At 35.6% G+C, this 19,839-nt stretch overlaps 1 protein-coding gene across 1 annotated transcript; it reads left to right on the forward strand.

Annotated features, from left to right (window-relative positions):
- Positions 1-18,610: 18,610 nt before the first annotated feature.
- On the forward strand, positions 18,611-19,149 carry LOC112819783 (small ribosomal subunit protein uS13-like). The gene has a single exon (XM_073886911.1). The coding sequence runs from the start codon at positions 18,644-18,646 to the stop codon at positions 19,100-19,102; it is 459 nt and encodes a 152-aa protein (XP_073743012.1). The 5' UTR covers positions 18,611-18,643; the 3' UTR covers positions 19,103-19,149.
- The last annotated feature ends 690 nt before the right edge of the window (positions 19,150-19,839 follow it).

Below are 19,839 nucleotides of genomic sequence, written 5' to 3' on the forward strand. Positions count from 1 at the left end.
AATCAAACTCCATATTTTTTGGGTAACTTCATAGGAATCCCCACATGCACTCCTGCCTCCTTGCATTTTTTAAATTAATTTATCTACTTATTTATACTGTTACTGAGACACCCATCTCTACTCTCTCTTCCCCTGAGTTCTGAAGCAAGCAGAGTGATTCAGGTATAATTACACTTTCTCTCCACTTAGTCTTTTGGTTACTCTAGGAACCATTTTCATCACACTTTTTAAAAATTAATTTTCTTTTTGATTCAGAAAACTTCTGGATTCTATTAAAATCAGTCAGTCTCTGAATCAGAGTCAGAATTTTAGAGCTAAAGTGGATTATAGAATTATCCAGTCCAACTCTTTAATGTTATATATTAATTCATTCAGTTTTTTAAGAAATATATATTCAGCCTCTAATACAGGGCAGGCACTGGGCTAGTTACTGAGGTCATATTCTTGGGTAAAAGGAAATACATAAACAAGTACTAAACAGTGTAAGTCAAGTGCAAAAGAAGGCCATAAGAAGGGAGAGAACAGGGAGAGCTAATGTAGAAAAGTACACCTAGAAAGATTCAAGTACTTGATTCTGGGTGTTTGTTCTTCCTATTCTGTGTCAGGCTCTGCTCCAGATGCTTTGTGTCTAAGAACTCCATGCTTCACACAACCTGGTGAGGTAAAACTATTGTCATCTGCATTTTAGAGATGAAAAAAATGGAGGCACAGAGAGTTTAAGTAACTTAACAGCTTAAGTACATCAGTAAATGGCAGAGCCAGGAGTGCACCATTCAGTTCCCATCCTCTTAACTACTGTGAATCCTGCCGCTCTGACTTTGCCAAATTTCCAAACATTAACAGGCCAGGATTGAATCATGTTGCTTTTATTCCCAGACCTGCATTAAATTCTAGCTCCTAAGACCCCAGAGTATGTGTCTATTTTTCTTAGTGGTCTGTCAGAGGCTGATGACTCTCAAGTAACTTCTTTAAAAAAGGTAAGACATTTCCTAGAATAGCAACTTTGGGGTCCTTGTTTAGAAGTGCCCAGGCTTGGGATAGGGGAATATGACAAATATAAGACTGAACTTCCATTAAACAAAAATGTACTGTGAGCAAAAGCCTGGTGTGTTTGGGTGAAGAGTGAGTTTCTACCACATGCAAGGTATAATAATAATCAGGTTTTCAAAAGACTCGGCCAGACTCCACTGGCCTCTTTAAGATAGAAATGCACAGAAAGATAAAAGACTGTTCAGGTTTTATTTTAATCATTGCCTCCCTCTTTGTGGTCTTAGAGACCTTAGTATTGAAAGCAAATGATATTTCTACCTCCTCCTTCCCAAGACAGGAATTTGCATTTTAATTTTGGAACACTTAGGGAAAAATCAAATGAAATGCTTTATTTACTCTTTTTGAGACATTTTTTTCTTCTTTCCAGGAAAAAAGCCTATTGCTTACTGAGTTGTAGACTAAGTACCATAAGTCCCAGGCAGAACTGGTTATCGGAGTTGTAGAAAATGTGTTTGTGCTTCACCCAGGAAGAAGGAACCCAGTTTCAAGGGGCCCCAGCATAGAATAGATTTGTATCAGAGCAAAGGAGTTAGTTACCTTGACCTGAACTTCAAATCAGGGAGTTCATCCGTAAACAAACAGGAAATATACTTTAGTAAAGATGTGCTGAGAGTTCTACTTTGGTAAGGAAAGTTACTGATGTGCATTTTTTGTCATCTTATTAGCAATTCTGTAGCCCTCTGAACTATGAAAATAACAACATAGCTACCAGTATGTAATTCTTAGTTTGTCTACCCAGCCTAGCCTCTGCTCACCTAAGTAGAGTGGCCATAGAATTTATCATCTGTACTAGACACTTAGAAAGCAAAAGTGAGTGCTACTATTAATTACATTGGGGCAATGTATAGACCAAGACTTTACCAGAACACTAGCGTAAATGATCAGCCTAATAAGGAGCAAAATTACCTTTTCAAGCAAAGAAACTGTAGCAGCATGATGTCTATAGACAGAACATGATGGTAAGTACAGAACAATATAAGTGAAGGGTCAGTAAGAGAGTTTCCCACTTGGGACTCCAATGAGCACAGAAATTTAGAGCTGGAAGGGTCAGTGTAATCAACTAGTTCAACTAAATGAAGTAAAAAGGAATTAGAAAGAAATGTAGGTTTATAAAGTAGGAAAAGAATTCAGGCCTCCTGACTCAATTCTATCAAGCTGCCTCTTGGATATTTTCTGAGCCTCAGCTGTCAGCTGAGTGGCTAAGGTTCCAGTAGAAAGACCCACCAGGGTCAGTCACTTCCCCTTCTAGCATCAGTGCCCTTCCCACCCTCCCATGAAACACCCTGTGCATTTTCTACCAGCTCCAACAATAACACCTTTAGCTCCTCTTGCTGTAGAACTAGTAGATAACACAAATGGATAATGGCACCAATCATTTGAGCAGTGCCCTTGGAATTGAACAGACCTCTTCTTATTTGCATATTCATTAATCATTTATCTGAAAAATTCATTATCACCTAGCAGTAAGCTGAGGTCTAAGAATAATGACACACAGGAGGACAGGTCAGTTTTGATGGGAGCTGTATAGGTCTTTAGGGAATCTGATACTATAAATAAGGGCAGATGATAGAAGACATTCAACACCATGCCTGAGACAGCAGTGGTGGGGTATGTGAAGGTTCTGCATGTTGGAGAAGGGATAGCTGGAGTAACTGGGAAGGACATGAGAAGAGAAGAGAGAAAGTTCAGAAGACAAATTTTGCATGGTATCTACCCTAGCGAAAGGATATGTTAAGGCTTCTTGAAAGTTAATTAAGAGTATGAACTCACAAATGGAGCAGGTGTGGGATGCCCAGAGCACCCAAGACAGTTTTCTCTGCCTTTGATTATGGGCAGAAACTTAGGAATCAAAGAGCATGAATTAATTATCCCCTTGAAGGCAGGTTTCACTGCATGTCTCTAAATCTTTAGTATTTCCCCTCAAGTCAAGGTAAGTTGGCAGGAAAAGAGAGATGAATTAATTCCAAATACAGAATTCATTTTTTCCTGTCACTCATGAGTAGCACATTCTGTTTTATACAGTGAGGCCAGGAAAATTAGAACGGATGCCTCTTGCAAATCTAAGAGGAAAATAATCATAAAATTCGGGCACTGTAATGAAGGAACAGTTCCTTCTGGGACATCAGTTTATCTGTGGCAGTATCTTTGCTGTGTGAAACCAATATTCAGATGAAGATGGAAAAATTAAAACAGTCATTCAGAACTTTAGTCATAGTATAATCTAGATCACCTTATTACCTATTGCATATTTGGGAGTTTATAAATGGACGAATATTTCAATTTTCACTAAGATGTTGAGTGCCATGGAAGATTGATAGCTCTGCAATGAGATCATAAAATATTTAAGTCTCTTACATTAGGTATTCCGGAGTACCACTTAAGAAGTTCCCTTTCTGGGGCACCGGGGTGGCTCAGTCGTTAAGCGTCTGCCTTCGGCTCAGGTCATGATCCCAGGATCATCGTGGGATTGAGCCCCGCATTGGGCTCCCTGCTCAGCAGGAAGCCTACTTTACTTCTTCCTCTCCCACTCCCCTTGCTTGTGTTCCCTCTCTCACTGTGTCTCCCTCTGTGTCAAATAAATAAATAAAATCTTTTAAAAAATAAAAGAAGTTCCCTTTTTGGGGGCAGTACTCAGTAAGTATGCATTAAGTATTAGTCTGTTGCACCTAGCCTGAACTAAGACATACATTTTGGGTACATATGTTTGGGACTAAGAAGCATTAGTACAGTGTTTTTCACACTCTGATATTTTCTATTTATTAATGCGTTCTTGTCTATAAAATTGATCTCTTAACCTAATGTGTAATGGCCCACTGTTTGAAACACAATGTTCTAGGAGGTTATGAATCAGATACCTGAGATAGGGTTTGTGTTTTAGTGCTGATTTTCCATGGACATTCTGCATATACTTTTTTGCACCAGTTATCTCTGCAGCAAAGTAGGAAAACTAGGGCAGTATATAAACAATGCCAAAACAACGGCCTAGTCAATTCAGTAAAAGAAGCCAAATTAATTAATTTAACAGTGGAGAATTGGTTTCTGCTTGTATGGACTTTTCAAATCTACCAAAATGGTCAATGCTATAAACTTTTCTCTCCTACATATTGCTCTAGAATTAATAAAATGACTGAGAAGCCCTCCAAATCATTTTTTAAAGATGAAAGAAATGAAGTTGAATTAATTTTAAATTTGTGATTATTATTGCTAATGTTTTATTGTTAATTGTTTTGTTGTATTATTGCTAATGAAAAAGTCACCATTTCTTTGATTCATCTTCAAAAGTGATTTACATTCTATCTATTTGATGATCCTGTTTCATACTTGATTTTGGGTTGTCTGTATTAAGGTCATTAATAAAGAACAAGGAGTCTGATTATTCATATGTCAGTTTTAGTACCTTTCTAAGAAATTGGATTAAATTAAAATATCCATTACTTGAGTTTTCAGTGTAAGATACATCACACACAGGAATGGCTCCCCCAGTGAAATATATCTGTTGAGCTACTGTTCATCATAAGACTAAGATGTGGACACACATACCTATTCACGCACATTTTTATTGAGCACTTACGAATTGATAGATGCTAGAGTAGGCACTCAGAGCTGAATAAAGGCCCTACGCACTGAAAAGATTATTCCACATCCCCCTTCCTGTGATGCACACTCCAAAGATAATTTAAAATAAAAATACTAAAATATAAAATGTGTAGAGAAATTATCAGAATTCTTTTTCCCACACTACTTTGATAATCCAACATAACTTCTTTGATAATTTTTGGAAATAGATTCTTTCAGAATCTTTTTTTTTTCATTTTTTGATCCTTGTGTTTTTCTTATTTCTTGTACATATGCTTAGTCTGCCTATTGACTATCCAGCCTGGACACTGTAACAAGAGATAGAAGGCCTTCTTTTTGTCTTCAATGAAATCATAGTCCAGTGAAAAAACACTTATAATGCAATAGGTCTTAAATCATCATCCACCTGCCCAGAAAGCCTGACTAATGTAACTTTCTTTGATGTTTTTGTTTGTTTTTTTTTTTTAGATTTTTTTATTTATTTGACAGAGAGACAGCAAGAGAGGGAACACAAGCCGAGGGCGAAGCAGGCTTCCTGCAGAGCAGGGAGCCCGATGTGGGACTCGATCCCAGGACTCCGGGATCATGACCTGAGCCGAAGGCAGTCGCTTAACCAACTGAGCCACCCAGGCGCCCTAATGTAACTTTCTTTGATAGGTGCGTCTTAAATGTCTGCCTGTTCTGCACCCTAATTTTGACAACAATATTTAACCATTTTTAATTTCACCTGCTCTAGGCGCCTATAACAGTACCTGGGTTTGTTTGGATTTATTCAGCTTGGAGCTCTGGTAGGTCACTAATTGGAGGTTAAAATGTATAGTTTCTGTAATTTATTGTACTTAATTATACACTTAGCCATAGTGAACAAGGTACTTAAAATTTACAGTTGATTTTGGGGTGCCTGGGTGGCTTAGTCAGTTAAGCGTCCTACTCTTGGTTTTGGCTCAGGTCATGATCTCAGGATCCTGGGATTGAGCACCACGTGGAGCCCTGCGTGGAGCCCCGAGTTGGGCTCAGTGCAGAGTCTGCTTGAGATTCTCTACCTCTCCTTTTGCCCCTCCCCCCACTCATACTCTCTCACTCTCACTCTCTCTCTCAAATAAATAAATAAGTAAATTCTGTTTTAAAATTTACAGTTGAGGGGCGCCTGGATGGCTCAGTCATTAAGTGTCTGCCTTCGGCTCAGGTCATGATCCCAGGGTCTGGGATCGAGCCCCGCATCGGTCTCCCTGCTCCTCAGGAAGCCTGCCTCTCTCTCTCCCACTCCCCCTGCTTGTGTTCCCTCTCTCGCTGTGTCTCTCTCTGTCAAATAAATAAATAAAATCTTTTAAAAAATAAATAAATAAAATAAAATTTACAGTTGACTTAGATTATTTAGCTATAATTTTTCTGAAGGAATTGGCTTGTTACCTTTCTCCTTTGAGATGTAAAAATGTTCTTGAGGGCAAGAGTCATGCCTTTTTCTTTTAAGAACAGAACTCTTCTTTTAAGAACAGAACCTCAGAATGTTTGGCACAAAGCAAGTGGGCATTATGTTGTTAGACTGATGGCAGCTAAGGAGATTTATTTCTTGGAATATACCCTGAAAACACCTGCTGACAGTCTTCTTCCTATTTAGAGTGACCTGACAGCCCTTTTCCCCTTCACGGGGCTCTTCTGTCTCTTGTATTTGTGTTTTAGATACTGCCCCTTAACCTATCATATTTTACTGAAATAATAACATCCTGACTGTACAAACTGAAAGTGAATCCCCATTTAGAAAACATAGATGTCAAAACATGTCCTGTGTTAGTCATCTGTTTCACACCTACCCTTGTGCATGGTATCCATTCTAAGATGGAGGGTTGTCCCTTACCATGAAATATAGAGGCTCAGGACTCTTGTCTCAATCCTGGGGAGCAGTATACTAGGAAGCAGTTTTGGATGATGGTTCTGAGCATCATCTGAGCATGGTGTAAGGTGGAGTGAGGGAGAGTGGTTAGGGTAGTGGTAGAAATCAAGGAGGCAGCCTCTTGGCAATAAGTCTCAAGTCAGGACGAACTTGTATAAAATTACTAAAAGCCTTCTAGAGGGGATAGAAGAGTAAGGTAGGGTTTAAAAATGTATAAAGAAAGTAGGCAAGGGGTTATTTCCATTGTATAATAGCAAAATAGGAAAGGCCAAAACTGTGGAATTTAACAGAGAGGATACAGAAATATTCCATTGAAATTTTTTTCACAGCTTTATCAAGATAAAAGTGACATATAAACTTCACATATTGAAAGTGTAAAATTTGATAAGTTTTTACCTATATAGTGAGACCATTGCCATCATCAAGATAATGAACGTATCCATCACTCCCAAAAGTTTCCTTGTGCCTTTTGAAATCCTTTCCACCTCTCCTGACACCTCTAGGGAAACACTGATCTACTTTCTCTCATGATGATCCATTTTAAATTAATTTTTCTATATGACATGAGGTAAGGAAAGAGGTTTGTCAGTTGGTCGGTCAGTCAGTTGAATTTCATACATGTCTATCCAACACCATTTATTGAAAAGATTATTTTCCCCCATGAATTGCCTGAACAGTTTTGCTATTAATTGCTCATATATGTGTGGGTTTATTTCTGAATTCTCTATCCTGTTCCAATGATCTATTTTTAGGCCAGAACACTGTCTTAAATAACTCCAGCATTGTCATAAAATCTGGTAGTGTAAAGTCCCCCAACTTTGTTCTTTTCAGAGTTTCATGATTATACTAAGTACTTTGTATTTCCATATAAATTTTGAAACAGATTCTCAATTTATACAAATAAGCCTACTGGGGATTTAATTGAGATTGTTATGAATGCATATGTCAATTTGGGGATAAATAAACATTATTAACAGTATCAACTTTCTCAGTTCATGAGCACATTTCCCCACTCAGTATTCAGCATACAAATCTTGCATATTTTTTGTCAAATTTATCTTTTAATGTTTTGTATGTTATGATATTAGAAATGGTATTTTTATTTCAATGTCTGTGTGTTGCTATATATAGAAACAAAATTGATTTTTTATCAAGCAATCCTGCTAAACATACTTAATAGTTTAAAATTAATTTATATAGATTCCATAGGATTTTCTACATTAAAATAATCATGTCATCTGCAAATAAGGTTTTATTTCTTCTTCTCCAATTTGAATGACTTTTATTTATTTTTCTTGCTTTATTGAATGGCTAGAAACTCCAATTCAGTGTTGAATAGAAGTGGTAAAATGGACTTTCAATCATTTACCATTAAGTATGATATTAGCTGTAGATTGTTCATAGATGCACTTTGTCAGATTACAGTAGGAATCTTTTATTGCTGTAGGAGTGCTGAGAATTTTTATCAGGAATAAATATGGGATGTTATCTAATGCTTTTTCTATACCTATTAAGATCATATGGTTTTTTTAATGTGGTGAATTATAGAGATTGATTTTCAAATATTAAATGAAACTTGCATTTCAAGGATAAATCCCATTTGGTTATGAGATACTATCTTTTTGCTGTATTGTTGGATTTGATTTGCTAAATTTTAGGAATTTTTGTATCTATGTTCATGAGGGATATTGGTCCGTAGTTTTCTTTTCTTATAATGTCTTTGATTTTGCCATAAAGGTAATGATGGCTTCATAGAATGAGCTGGGAAGTGTTCCTCCTTCTTCAGTTTTCTGGAAAAGAGTTGCTATCATATATTCACTAGACATTTGGTAGAATTTTCCAGTAAAGCCACCTGGACCTGGCGTTTTCTTTGTAGGAAAGTTTTTAATTGTAAATTAAATTTGTTTAATAGAAAGTGCTATTGAAGTTATGTATTTCTTCCTGATTGAACCCTAGTAGTTTGTGTCTTTAAAAGAACATTTTTCATTTCATCTAAGTTGTCATGTCATTGGCCTAGAATTATCCATGCTAATCCCTCATTATCAGGTCCTTTGTAGGACCTGAGGTGATGTCGTCTCTTTCATACTTAATATTGGTAATTTGTGTTCTTTCTTTTTTCCTCTGATCAATCTAGATAGAGGTGTATCATTTTTATTAATCTTCACGAGAAACAAGCTGTGGATTTCATTTATTTTTTAATTTCATTGATTTCTGTGCTTATGTGTATTTCCTTTCTTCTGTTGATTTTGAATTTAATTTGCTCTTTTTCCAGTCTCTTAAGGAGCAAGTAGAGGTAATTCCTTTTGAGACATTTCTTTTTTTCTAATGCAAGTATTTTAGTGCTATCAACTGTCCTCTAAATACTCATTTACCTCCGCAAATTTTGATATGTCCTGTTTTCATTGTGACTCAGTTCAAAGTAACTTTCTAATTTCACTTTTGGTTTGTTTGACCCATAGGTTATTTAGAAGGATGTTATAGTTTCCAATTATTAGGGAATTCTCAGGTCTTTTTCTATTATTGATCTCTAATTCCATTTCTTTGTTGTTTTCATAATGGTGTGTATGTTAGTATATTCTTTTTTTTTATGTTATGTTAGTCACCATACAGTACATCATTAGTTTTTGATGTAGTGTTCCATGATTCATTGCTTGTGTATAACACCCAGTGCTCCATGCAATACATGCCCTCCTTAATACCCATCACCGGGCTAACCCATCCCCCACCCCCCCTCCCCTCTGAACCCTCAGTTTGTTTCTCAGAGTCCATAGTCTCTCCTGGTTCATCTCCCCCTCTGATTACCCCCTTTCATTTTTCCCTTCCTTCTCTCTAATTCCATTTTGTTCAAAAAACATACCTTCTATGTTGGACTGAATCCTTTTAAATTTTTTGAGAGTCATTTTATGTCCCAGAATGTGGTTATCTTAGTAATGTTCTAGATACACTTGAAAAGGAGGTTTATTCTTTTATTGTTGGGCAGATTGTTCTACAAATGCCAGTTAGGGCAAGTGGCTTGATATTAACTCTTCTATATCCTAACTAGTGTCTGTCTACTTGGTCTGTCTACTATGAGAGGGAGTACTGAAACCTTTACTATAATTATTGATTTATCTATTTCTCCTTGAGTTCTGTCAGTTTTTGTTTCATATATTTTAAAGCTCTGTTATTCACTGTATAGAGGTTTAAAATTGTGTGCTCTTGATGAATTGACCACTTTTTAACAGCTTTATTGGGATATAATTAATGTACCACTAAAGTCACACAATTACATTGTACAATTCAATGGTTTTTAGTAGGTTTTAGATGGTTTTGTAACCATCTCTACTGTCTAATTTCAGACCATTTTCATTACCCCAACAATAGACCACTATCCATTAGCAATAACTCCTCACTTTCTGTCTCTATTGATTGACCTCTTTTGAACATTTCCTATAAATGGATCATATGGAATGTGGTCTTTCGTTACTGTTTTTTTTTCACTTAGCATAATCCTTTCATATTCATCCATGTTGTGAATGTATCCAAACTTAATTTTTTTATATTGACAAATAATATTCCGTGGGTACACTACATTTAATTATCCATCCATCAGCTAATGAACGTTTAAATTGTTTGCACTTTTTGTCTATTATTAATAATTCTGCTATAAACATTCATGTACAAGTTTTTGTGTGAATATGTGTTTTCATTTCTCTTGAGTATATATGTAGAAGTAAAATTGCCAGTTAACATTTTGAGGAACTTCCAGATATTTTCCAAAGTAACTGCCCCAGTCAACAACCACCAGCAACATATGAAGATTCCACTTTCTATACGTTCTCATCAACACTTGTCATTGCCTTTCTTAAAAATTTTAGCCATCCTAATGAAAGGTGAAAAGGTATTGCATTGAAGTTTTGATTTGCATTTCCCTAATTACGAATGATGTTGAACACCTTTTCATGTGCATATTGGCTATTTGTGTAACTTTTCAGGAAATATGTCTGTTCAAATTCTTTTTAATTTGACTGTTAGTCTTATTGCTTAGATATAAGAGTTCTTTACTATGAATGTAAGTTCCTTAACAGATATATGATTTCATAATATTTCTTCTCATTCTGTGGGGTGTCTTTCCACTTTCTCAGTGGTATCCTTTGAAACACAAAAGTTTGTAATTCTGCTGAAATCCAATTTAAATAGTTTTTGTTGCTTGTGCTTTTAGTGTCAGATTTAAGTAACCATTGCTTAATCCAAATCACAAATATTTACTTTAATGTTTTATCCTAAAATAAAGGATCTCTTTAAGATCCTTTAGGATAAAAGCTCTTCCATTTAGGTCTATTGTCCATTTTGAGTTAATTTTTGTATAGGGTATGGAGAGGGGTTCCACTTTATTGTTGTGCGTGTGGATATCCAGTTTTCCCAGCACTATTTCTTGAAAAATTGTTTCTCTCTATTGACTGTTCTTACCAATATGTCTATCTTTATGCCATGACCACACTGTCTTGATTATTGTAACTTTATAATAAGTTTAAAACTTGGGAACTATGAGTCCTCTAACATTCTTTTTCTTCTGTAGAATTGCTTAGCTATTCTAGGACCTTTGAGTTTCCATATGATTTTAGGATCATCTTGCCAATCTCTGCAAAAAAACAAAAACAAAAAAGTGGGATTTTGATTAGGCATTGCATTCAATATGTGAACATATAGACCAATTGGGGGACTATTGCCATCTTAACAAAATTATGTTCTCTAATGCAACAACATGGGATTTCTTTCCATTTGCTTAGATTTTCTGTAGTTTCAATAATATTTTGTACTTTTCAGTGTACAACTCTTGCACTTCTTTTGTTTAATTTATTTCCTAAGCACTTTTTAATACCATGATGAGTGAAATGGTCCTCATTTTCAAGTTGTTCATTGCTAGTGTATAGAAGTAAAATAGATTTTTGTTTATTGATTTTGTACACTGCGTGCTAAACTCACTTGTTACTTTTAGTATTTCTTTTTATTTAGGGTTTTCTATATGCAAGATTATGTGACCTGCATATAGAGATAGTTTTACTTCTTCTTTTCAATGTGGGTGACTTATATCCCCTTTTCTACACTGTGGTTTCCATGGCTAGACCTTCCAATGCACTGTTGAATAGAAGTGTCACCAGCAAAACTCCTTATCTTTTTTCTGACCTAAGAGGAAAATATTCAGTATTTCATTTGTAAGTATGATATTAAGTGTAGGTTTTTTCTAGATGCCCTTTATCAGGTTGAGGAAATTCTCTTCTATTCCTAGTTTGATAAATATTTTGTGGTGAAAGGAAGTTGTATTTTGTTTCTGTATCTATTGGGATGTTCATGTGGTTTTACACTTTATTCTATTAATATGTTGTATTACATTGATTGATTTTCAGATGTTAAATCAATCTTGCATTCTTGGGCTCAATCCCACTTGGTCATGGTCAGTAATTCTTTTTATATGCTGTTGGATCTGGTCTGCTAGTGTTTTTATGAGGACTATAGCCCTAAGGGATATTGATACATAGTTTTACTTACTCTTGATGTCTTTGTCTGGTTTTACTATCAGGAAATACTGACCTCTTATATTTGGGGGAAAGTTTATGAAAGATTCATAGTAAATGAATCTTTTTTAAGGGTTTGCCAGAATTCACCAGTGAAATCATCTGGTGAAAAGTTGTAAAGAACTCATTCAATCTTTCATTGTTGTAGGTCTATTCAGACTTTCTCTTTTTCTTGAGTCAATTTCTGTGGTTATGTATTTTTTTAGTGTGTTTTTTTCATCTAGGTTATCTACTTTGTTCACAAACAGTTATTCATAGCATTTTCTTATATTTGTTTTTATTTCTCTATGGTTAGTAGTGATGACTCATATTTCTGAAGTTAGTAATTTAAGTGTTCTCTTTTTTATTGTTATGTTAATCACCATACATTACATCATTAGTTTTTGATGTAGTGTTCCATGATTCATTGTTTGTGTATAACACCCAGTGCTCCATGCAGAACATGCCCTCTTTAATACCCATCATCAGGCTAACCCATCCTCCCACCTCCCTCCCCTCTAGAACCCTCAGTTTGTTTCTCAGAGTCCATTGTCTCTCATGTGTTCTCTTTTTTTGTGGCAAGTCTAGTTAGATTTGTCCATTTTGTTCTTTTCAAAGAACCAACTTTTCTTTTTATTGATTTTTGCTGTTGTTGCTCTTCTATTCTGTACTTTACTATTGTTGTAAACTTTTTATTACCTGTCTTTCATTTGGTTTGCATTTTTTTAAGTTTCTTAGGGCAAACGGCTGTTATTTATTTGGGATCATTTGTTTTTTAATGCAGACATTTACAGCCATAAATTTCTTTCTGAGCACTGCTTTAGCCTCAAGTCTTATGTTTTGTTATGTTCTGTTTTCATTCATCTCAAAGTATTTTCTAATTTTCCATGTGGTTTTTTTTCTTTGACATGTATGTTGTCTAGTAATGTGTTGATTTCCCAAATTTCTTTGTTATTGATTTCTAATTTAATTTCATATGTCCAGAGAACATATTTTGTATGATTTCAATCCTTTTAAATTTATTGAGGCTTGCTTTATAACCCGATATATGGTGTATTCTGGCCAATACTCCATGTACACTTGAGGAAAATCTAGGTTCTTCTGTAATTGCATAGAGCATTCTATAGATCCAGTTGGATTGTAATTTTGTTCAAGTCTTCTATCTCTGGTTGATCTCCTGCCGAGTTATTCTATTATTGAAAGTGAGATATTAATGGCTCCAACTATTTTGTAGAATTTTACATTCCTCCTTTGAATTTTTTCAGGTTTTGCTTTGTATATTTTGTGGCTCTATTGATAGGTGAATATATATTTATAATTATTATGTCTTCATGATATATTAACCTTTTTATCATTATTAAATGTCCTTCTTTGTCTCTAGTAACTATTTTGGTCTTAAAGTCTATTTTGCTTATATTAGGTCAGCCACTCCAGCTCTCTTTTGGTCGTGGTTTGCATGGTATATCTTTATTCATTCTTTTACTTTCCACATTTTTGTGACTTGAATCTAACATATGTCTCTTGTAATATCTACATAGTTGGATTATGTTTTTATCCACTCTGCCAATTTTTGCCTTTTGATTGGTGTGTGTAATCCATTTACATATAATTTGATAACTGATCAGGTAGTTTTAAATCTGACATTTTGCTATTGTTTTCTGTATGTCTTATGGGTTTTTTTTGTTCTTCAGTTCCTCTGGTATTACCTTCTTTTGTGTCAAGTATATATTTTCTAGTGTACTCTTTTAATTCCCTTATTCCTTCTTTTACTATATTTTTGAGTTATTTTATTAGTGGTTTCCTAGAAGATTAAAATTAGCATCTTAATTTAAAGTAATCTATTTCAGATTAATAATAAGTTTATCTCAATGGTATATAAAAATTTTACTCTAATAGACCTCTGGCACCTCACCTCTTCTCTGTGCTATTATTGTCAATCAAATGAAATTGTTATAAGTTCATCAATACAGGGTTTTATTTTGTTTTGTTTTTAGAGAAAGAAGAGCAGCAGGGGAGGAGCAGAGGGAGAGGGAGAGAGAGAATCTGAAGCAGGCTTCCCACGGAGTGCAGAGCCCAACCCTAGGCTCAATCTCACAACCCTGAGACCATGACCTGAGCTAAAATCAAGAGTCAGATGCTCAGCTGACTGAGCCACCCAGGAGCCCCCATTAATACAGGGTTGTTGTTGTTGTTGTTTTTTTAACTATTGCTTTACGCAGTTGTATTTTAAATCAGTGAAGAAAAGAATTATAATCAAAAGTACATTCATAGTGTTTCTTATATTTACCTATGTAGTTACATTTATTTTTGCTCTTTGTTTTTTCATATGCATTTGACTCGCTGTCTGGTGTTCTTTCATTTAAGACTAAAAGACTAGGTCTCCCAATAGGACAGGACTTCTAGTGATGAATTCTACCAGTTTTTGATTATCTGCAAGTGTTTTAATTTCTCCTTCATTTTTGAAGGATAGTTTTGCTGAATATAGAATTCTTTGTTGACTTTGTTGACCATCTTTTTCTTTTACCACTTTCAACATAGTATCCCACTGTCTTCTGGACTCCACCATTTCTGGCTAGAAATCAGCTGTTAATCTTATTGAAAACTGAACATAATGAGTTATTTTGCTCTGGGGCGTGGTATCTCCCTGTCTTTATCTTTTGATTGTTTTACTCTAAGGTATCTAGGTATGGATCCCGTTGAATTTACCCTACTTACAGTTCATTAAGTTTCTAGAATGTGTAAATTAATGGGGCCTTTAAAATCATCCTGATCTTGGACTTCCCGCCTCCAGAATTATGAGAAATAAAGTCCTATTGTTTAAGTCACCCAGTCTCTGGCATCTCGTTGTAGCGACCTGAAATGAATAAGACAGTCTGCTTCTACACTAGTGGAAGGCGGAGCTTATTAGCTGTTATTCAATTATAATATCCTACTGTTAGCCAGCCATGTGCTGATATGGAGTCCATAAGACCGTATATACCAAATAGACCTTTGCTTAAGAATTCTAGCCCTCTGTAATGTCCACAGAAAAGTGGGGCTTATAGTGTCTTCTCTTTCCTGTTCAGTTTCCACCCCTACCATGCCCCCTACCAACAGCTACTCAGTGGTCTTGTTCCTTTAGTTTCTATTTTCAAAGTTTACCCTCTTCCATGTTTTTGCTCCTTTCCTAATCATTAGAAAATTTTTAAGGGAAATCCTTCTTTAGACCCTCTTTTCTCTTTTTTACCTCTGCTACTCTCTCAGCCTCTGCTATGGATTATATGTGATGCATTAGTAAACAAATATGGTATTGCCTCGTACCCCATAGGGAAGTGGATATATACCACTCCCCAGAAAAGTGTTGGAAAATAGTGGGGTATGTGTGGTAGAAGGGGTGGGGGAAGCCAGTCCTGCCACACCCCTTTTACAGAGTGCCATGGAAAAGTAAGTTCCACAGAGAGAGAGGGACTCTGAATACTGCAGAAGGTCCCACTCGAGTCTTCAGCATAATACCAATGAGCATGCGTGTGTGAGAAAACTGCACAAAGTCAAGGAAAGGACTACCTGAAATGAGCAGTGAAAAAAGACCCCCAGAACTCCTAGAAATCAAGTCAAGGAAAATAAAGTATAAAGTATAATATTTGATACAGTCAAGACTACATCTAGTTTTCTGGGCTCTAGCATTTACTCTGGTTATCTTCCCTTTACAATATGGTTTGGGAAAATTTTCTTCTACAGAATGTAGATTATTTTTATGCATGCCCCCACTTGTAACCTGTACCCTGTACACTTCTAGTCCTTATTGAAAAGAAAATATTCAAATGCCTAGTTTTCTGTTGTTGTTATTGTTAATCTTTAGGTCTCTATATTTAAAAAATAAACATTTCAGCTCTGCCATTGGTATCTGGTTGGTTTGTTTTTATTGTTTGTTTGTTTGTTTCAGAGCTATTTGTTTCTTTTATGTCCCGGTAGGTCATTGCCCAGTGGGGTTGCTTTTGAGTTGATAAGGCATACTTTGAATTTTCCAAAGACTCACATGTTAACATATGGAATTTTTTTGGAGGATATCTTACCACCTCCTCTTTTCTTAGAACAAACAGTTCTAAATTATCTGTTACTCTGTAAAATCTTATGAACTTCAACAAATGCAAACATATTCAATTTATGGGAAGATTCCATTCCAACATGTTCTTTTTGTATTTTTTTCATCACAGGGAATTTTTCCCCCAGACAGTTTTTAAGATGTGAGGGACACTTAGTTCCTTGCTCAAAAAACAAATAAAACAAAATCATATTTTACAAGTAGTAATCTTTAGTTCAGCAGGTGACCATTAGGACTCTGGTTAATTTATTTTTAAAAGGGCTCAGAGAACAAATGACAAGCATGTGAAATCTTCCTAAGCCTGAATGGAGCCTTTTTTTTTTTTCAATTCTAAAAGTTAAGATATTTTAGATTACTCTTCTTCCTTAGTCTCCAGAATCCCATTTTCTCTCTTTTTCCTGAATGTGGCTTTCATTTAACTCCCTGATAGCAACATTTCATTGAGGAACAGGCTTCATAGCAAGAATCTGCCTGCTCTTTCTGTAAAACCTAGAGACTGGATTCAAGACAATTTGTTCAGCAAATTTATTGCAGCAGTCCAAATCTGATGGAAATAAAAATATCAATTACCCCACAGATTGCTCTGAGAAGTAACCAAGAAGAAAGTTTTAAAAAGCACTTATTGTATACCTGAAACTATTATTACACTGTATGTTAACTAACTGGAATTTAAAATAAAACTTTAAAAAAATAATAAGTAAGAAGCACTTTATAAATACTATTTCAAAGTCTAAAACACTTTTCTTTGAACTTTAGACAAATGTAAACATGTCATTCCTACTCAACAAACCCTATCCCATCCCCAAAATGCTCCCATTCTACTTTAAGCTCTTAGAGTACTGGGATTTTTTTTTCCCTGCTTATCTTTGTATTTCTGCAACAGAAAAGTGTTAGGAAAGATTCAGTAGAGGCTTTTAAGTTGAATTAATGAAACAGAATTCATTTTATGGACCAGCCTTTGCTAAAAAATAGAAACTTTGAGGAAGATTGGAAGTCTTTTTATGTTTGTCTGGGAAAAGAGGGTTTTGTTTTGTTTTGTTTTTGCTATGCCTGACCATTTTCATTTGTAACAAAAGTCCTATGAACTATGATTTGAGAGTCCTCCCTGACCCATAAAACATCTTTCACTAATGCCTGAAAACCTACTTAAAAATTGTTTTCCTTCATCTTGAAAAAGAATATCTGAAAGAAAAAAAAAACCCTACGCATCATATTTAGTGGTAAGATACTAGATGCTTTCCTACTAAGATCAGGCACAAGGCAACAATGTCCACTCTCACTACTTATATTCAATATTATACTGAAAGCCCTACCTGATATAGTAAGTCAAGAAAGAAAATAAAAGGCATGTATACTGGGGGATGCCTGGGTGGCTCAGTTGATCAAGGCATCTCCCTCCAGCTCCGGTCATGATCCCAGGATCTTGGAATCCATCTTGGGAGCCTGCTTCTCCCTCTGCCTGCCTCTCCCCCTGCTTGTGCTCTCGTTCTCTCTCTCTGACGAATAAATAAATAAAATCTTTTAAAAAAAGCCATGCATATTGAGAAGAAAGAAATAAAACTGTCTTTGTTCACAAATGACACAGTTATCTATGTAGAAAATCCCAAAAACTAAACAAAAAATTCCTGGAACTAATAAATAACTATAACAAGATTATAAGATACCAGTTTAATATACAAAAGCCAATTGCTTTCCTATACACTAGCAATGAACAATTTGGAATTTGAAATATAAACAATATTATTTATATTAGCACCCCCAAAAATTAAATGCTTAGGTTTAAGTCTAACAAAATATGTACAAGATCTATATATGAGGAAAAGTACAAAAACAATAGAAGAAATCAAAGACCTAAATAAATAGAGAGATATTCCATATTCATAGATAGAAAGACTTGGTATTATTAGGATATCAATTCTTCCCAAGTTGAGATGTAGATTAAATGAAATCCCAGTCAAAATCCCAACAGGTTATTTTGTGGATATGGACAGATTCAGAAGTTTATATGGAAAGGCAAAAGATCCAGAATAGTCAAAACAATACTGAAGAGCAAAGTCAGGGGACTGATATTACCCAACTTCAAGAGTTGTTATAAAGCTATGATAATCAAGATACTGTGGTATTGTCAAAAGAATAGAAAAATGGAAAAATGCAACAGAACAGAGACCCCAGGGGGCACCTGGGTGGCTCAGTCAGTTGAGCATCCAACTCTTGGTTTTGGCTCAGGTCCAGGTAGTGATCTCATGTGGGATGGGCCCTGCATTGGGCTCTATGCTCAGCAGGGAGCCTGCTTGAGGATTCCCTCCCTCTACCCCTCATGTGCATGCTTTCTCTTTCTCTCAAATAAATGAATGAATAAATCTTTAAAAAAAAAGAACAGAGAGCCCAAAAATAGACCTACATACTACAGTAAATTGATGTCTGACAAAAGAGCAAAAGCAATTCAGCAGCAAAAGGATAGTTGCTTCAGCTTCCACAGGAGGCCTACATGCTGCCGCTGGAGCTGCCGCCATGTCTCTAGTGATCCCTGAGAAGTTCCAGCACATTTTGCGAGTACTTAACACCAATATCGATGGGCGGCGGAAAATAGCCTTTGCCATCACTGCAATTAAGGGTGTGGGGCGAAGATATGCTCATGTGGTGTTGAGGAAAGCAGACATCGATCTCACCAAAAGGGCTGGAGAGCTCACTGAGGATGAGGTGGAACGTGTGATCACCATTATGCAGAATCCTCACCAGTATAAGATCCCAGACTGGTTTTTGAACAGACAAAAGGACGTGAAGGATGGAAAGTACAACCAGGTCCTGGCCAATGGTCTGGACAACAAACTTCGCGAAGACCTGGAGAGACTGAAGAAAATTAGGGCCCACAGAGGGCTGTGCCACTTCTGGGGACTTCGTGTCCGAGGCCAGCACACCAAGACCACAGGGCGCCGTGGCCACACCGTGGGTGTGTCCAAGAAGAAATAAATTTGTAGGCCTTGTCTGTTAATAAAATAGTTTATACACCTAAAAAAAAAAAAAAAGGATAGTTGCTTCAAAAATGATGTGAGAATGACTAGACATCCACATTCAAGAAAAGGACTCTAGATACAGACTTTACACCCTTCTCAAAAATTAACTCAAAATGGATCATAACCCTAAGTACAATGTGAAAAACTATAAAACTCCTAGAAGATAACACAAGAGAAAATCTAAGTAACTTTAGGTTTATCAATGACTTCTTATATACAACACCAAAAGCAACATCCATGAAAGAAAAAATTGATAAGTGCAATTCCATTTAAATTAAATATCTGCTCTGCAAAATACTGGGAAGAGAAGGAGAAGACAAGCCATAGACTAGGAGAAAATATTTGCAAAACACATATCTGATAAAAAAAAGCTAGTGTCCAAAATATGCAAAGAACTCTTAAAACCCAACAATAAGAAAACAACAAACCAATTTTAAAAATGAGCAGAATACCTGAACAGAAATCTTACCAGATTACCAAAAATATACAGATGACAACTAAGCAAATAAAAAGATGCTCAACATCATATATCATTGGGGAATTGTATATTAAAACAGTAAGATACCACTACACAGCAATTAGAATAACTAAAATGCAAAATACTGACAATAGCAAGTGTTGATGAGGATATGGAGCAACAGGAACACTCATTCATTGGTAGCAGGAATACAAAATGATACAGCCACTTTGGAA

This window comes from Callorhinus ursinus, unplaced genomic scaffold (genome assembly GCF_003265705.2).
Source record: "Callorhinus ursinus isolate GAN/ISIS: 27379988/994484 unplaced genomic scaffold, GSC_fseal_2.0 scaffold3, whole genome shotgun sequence".
NCBI classification, from domain to species: domain Eukaryota; kingdom Metazoa; phylum Chordata; class Mammalia; order Carnivora; family Otariidae; genus Callorhinus; species Callorhinus ursinus.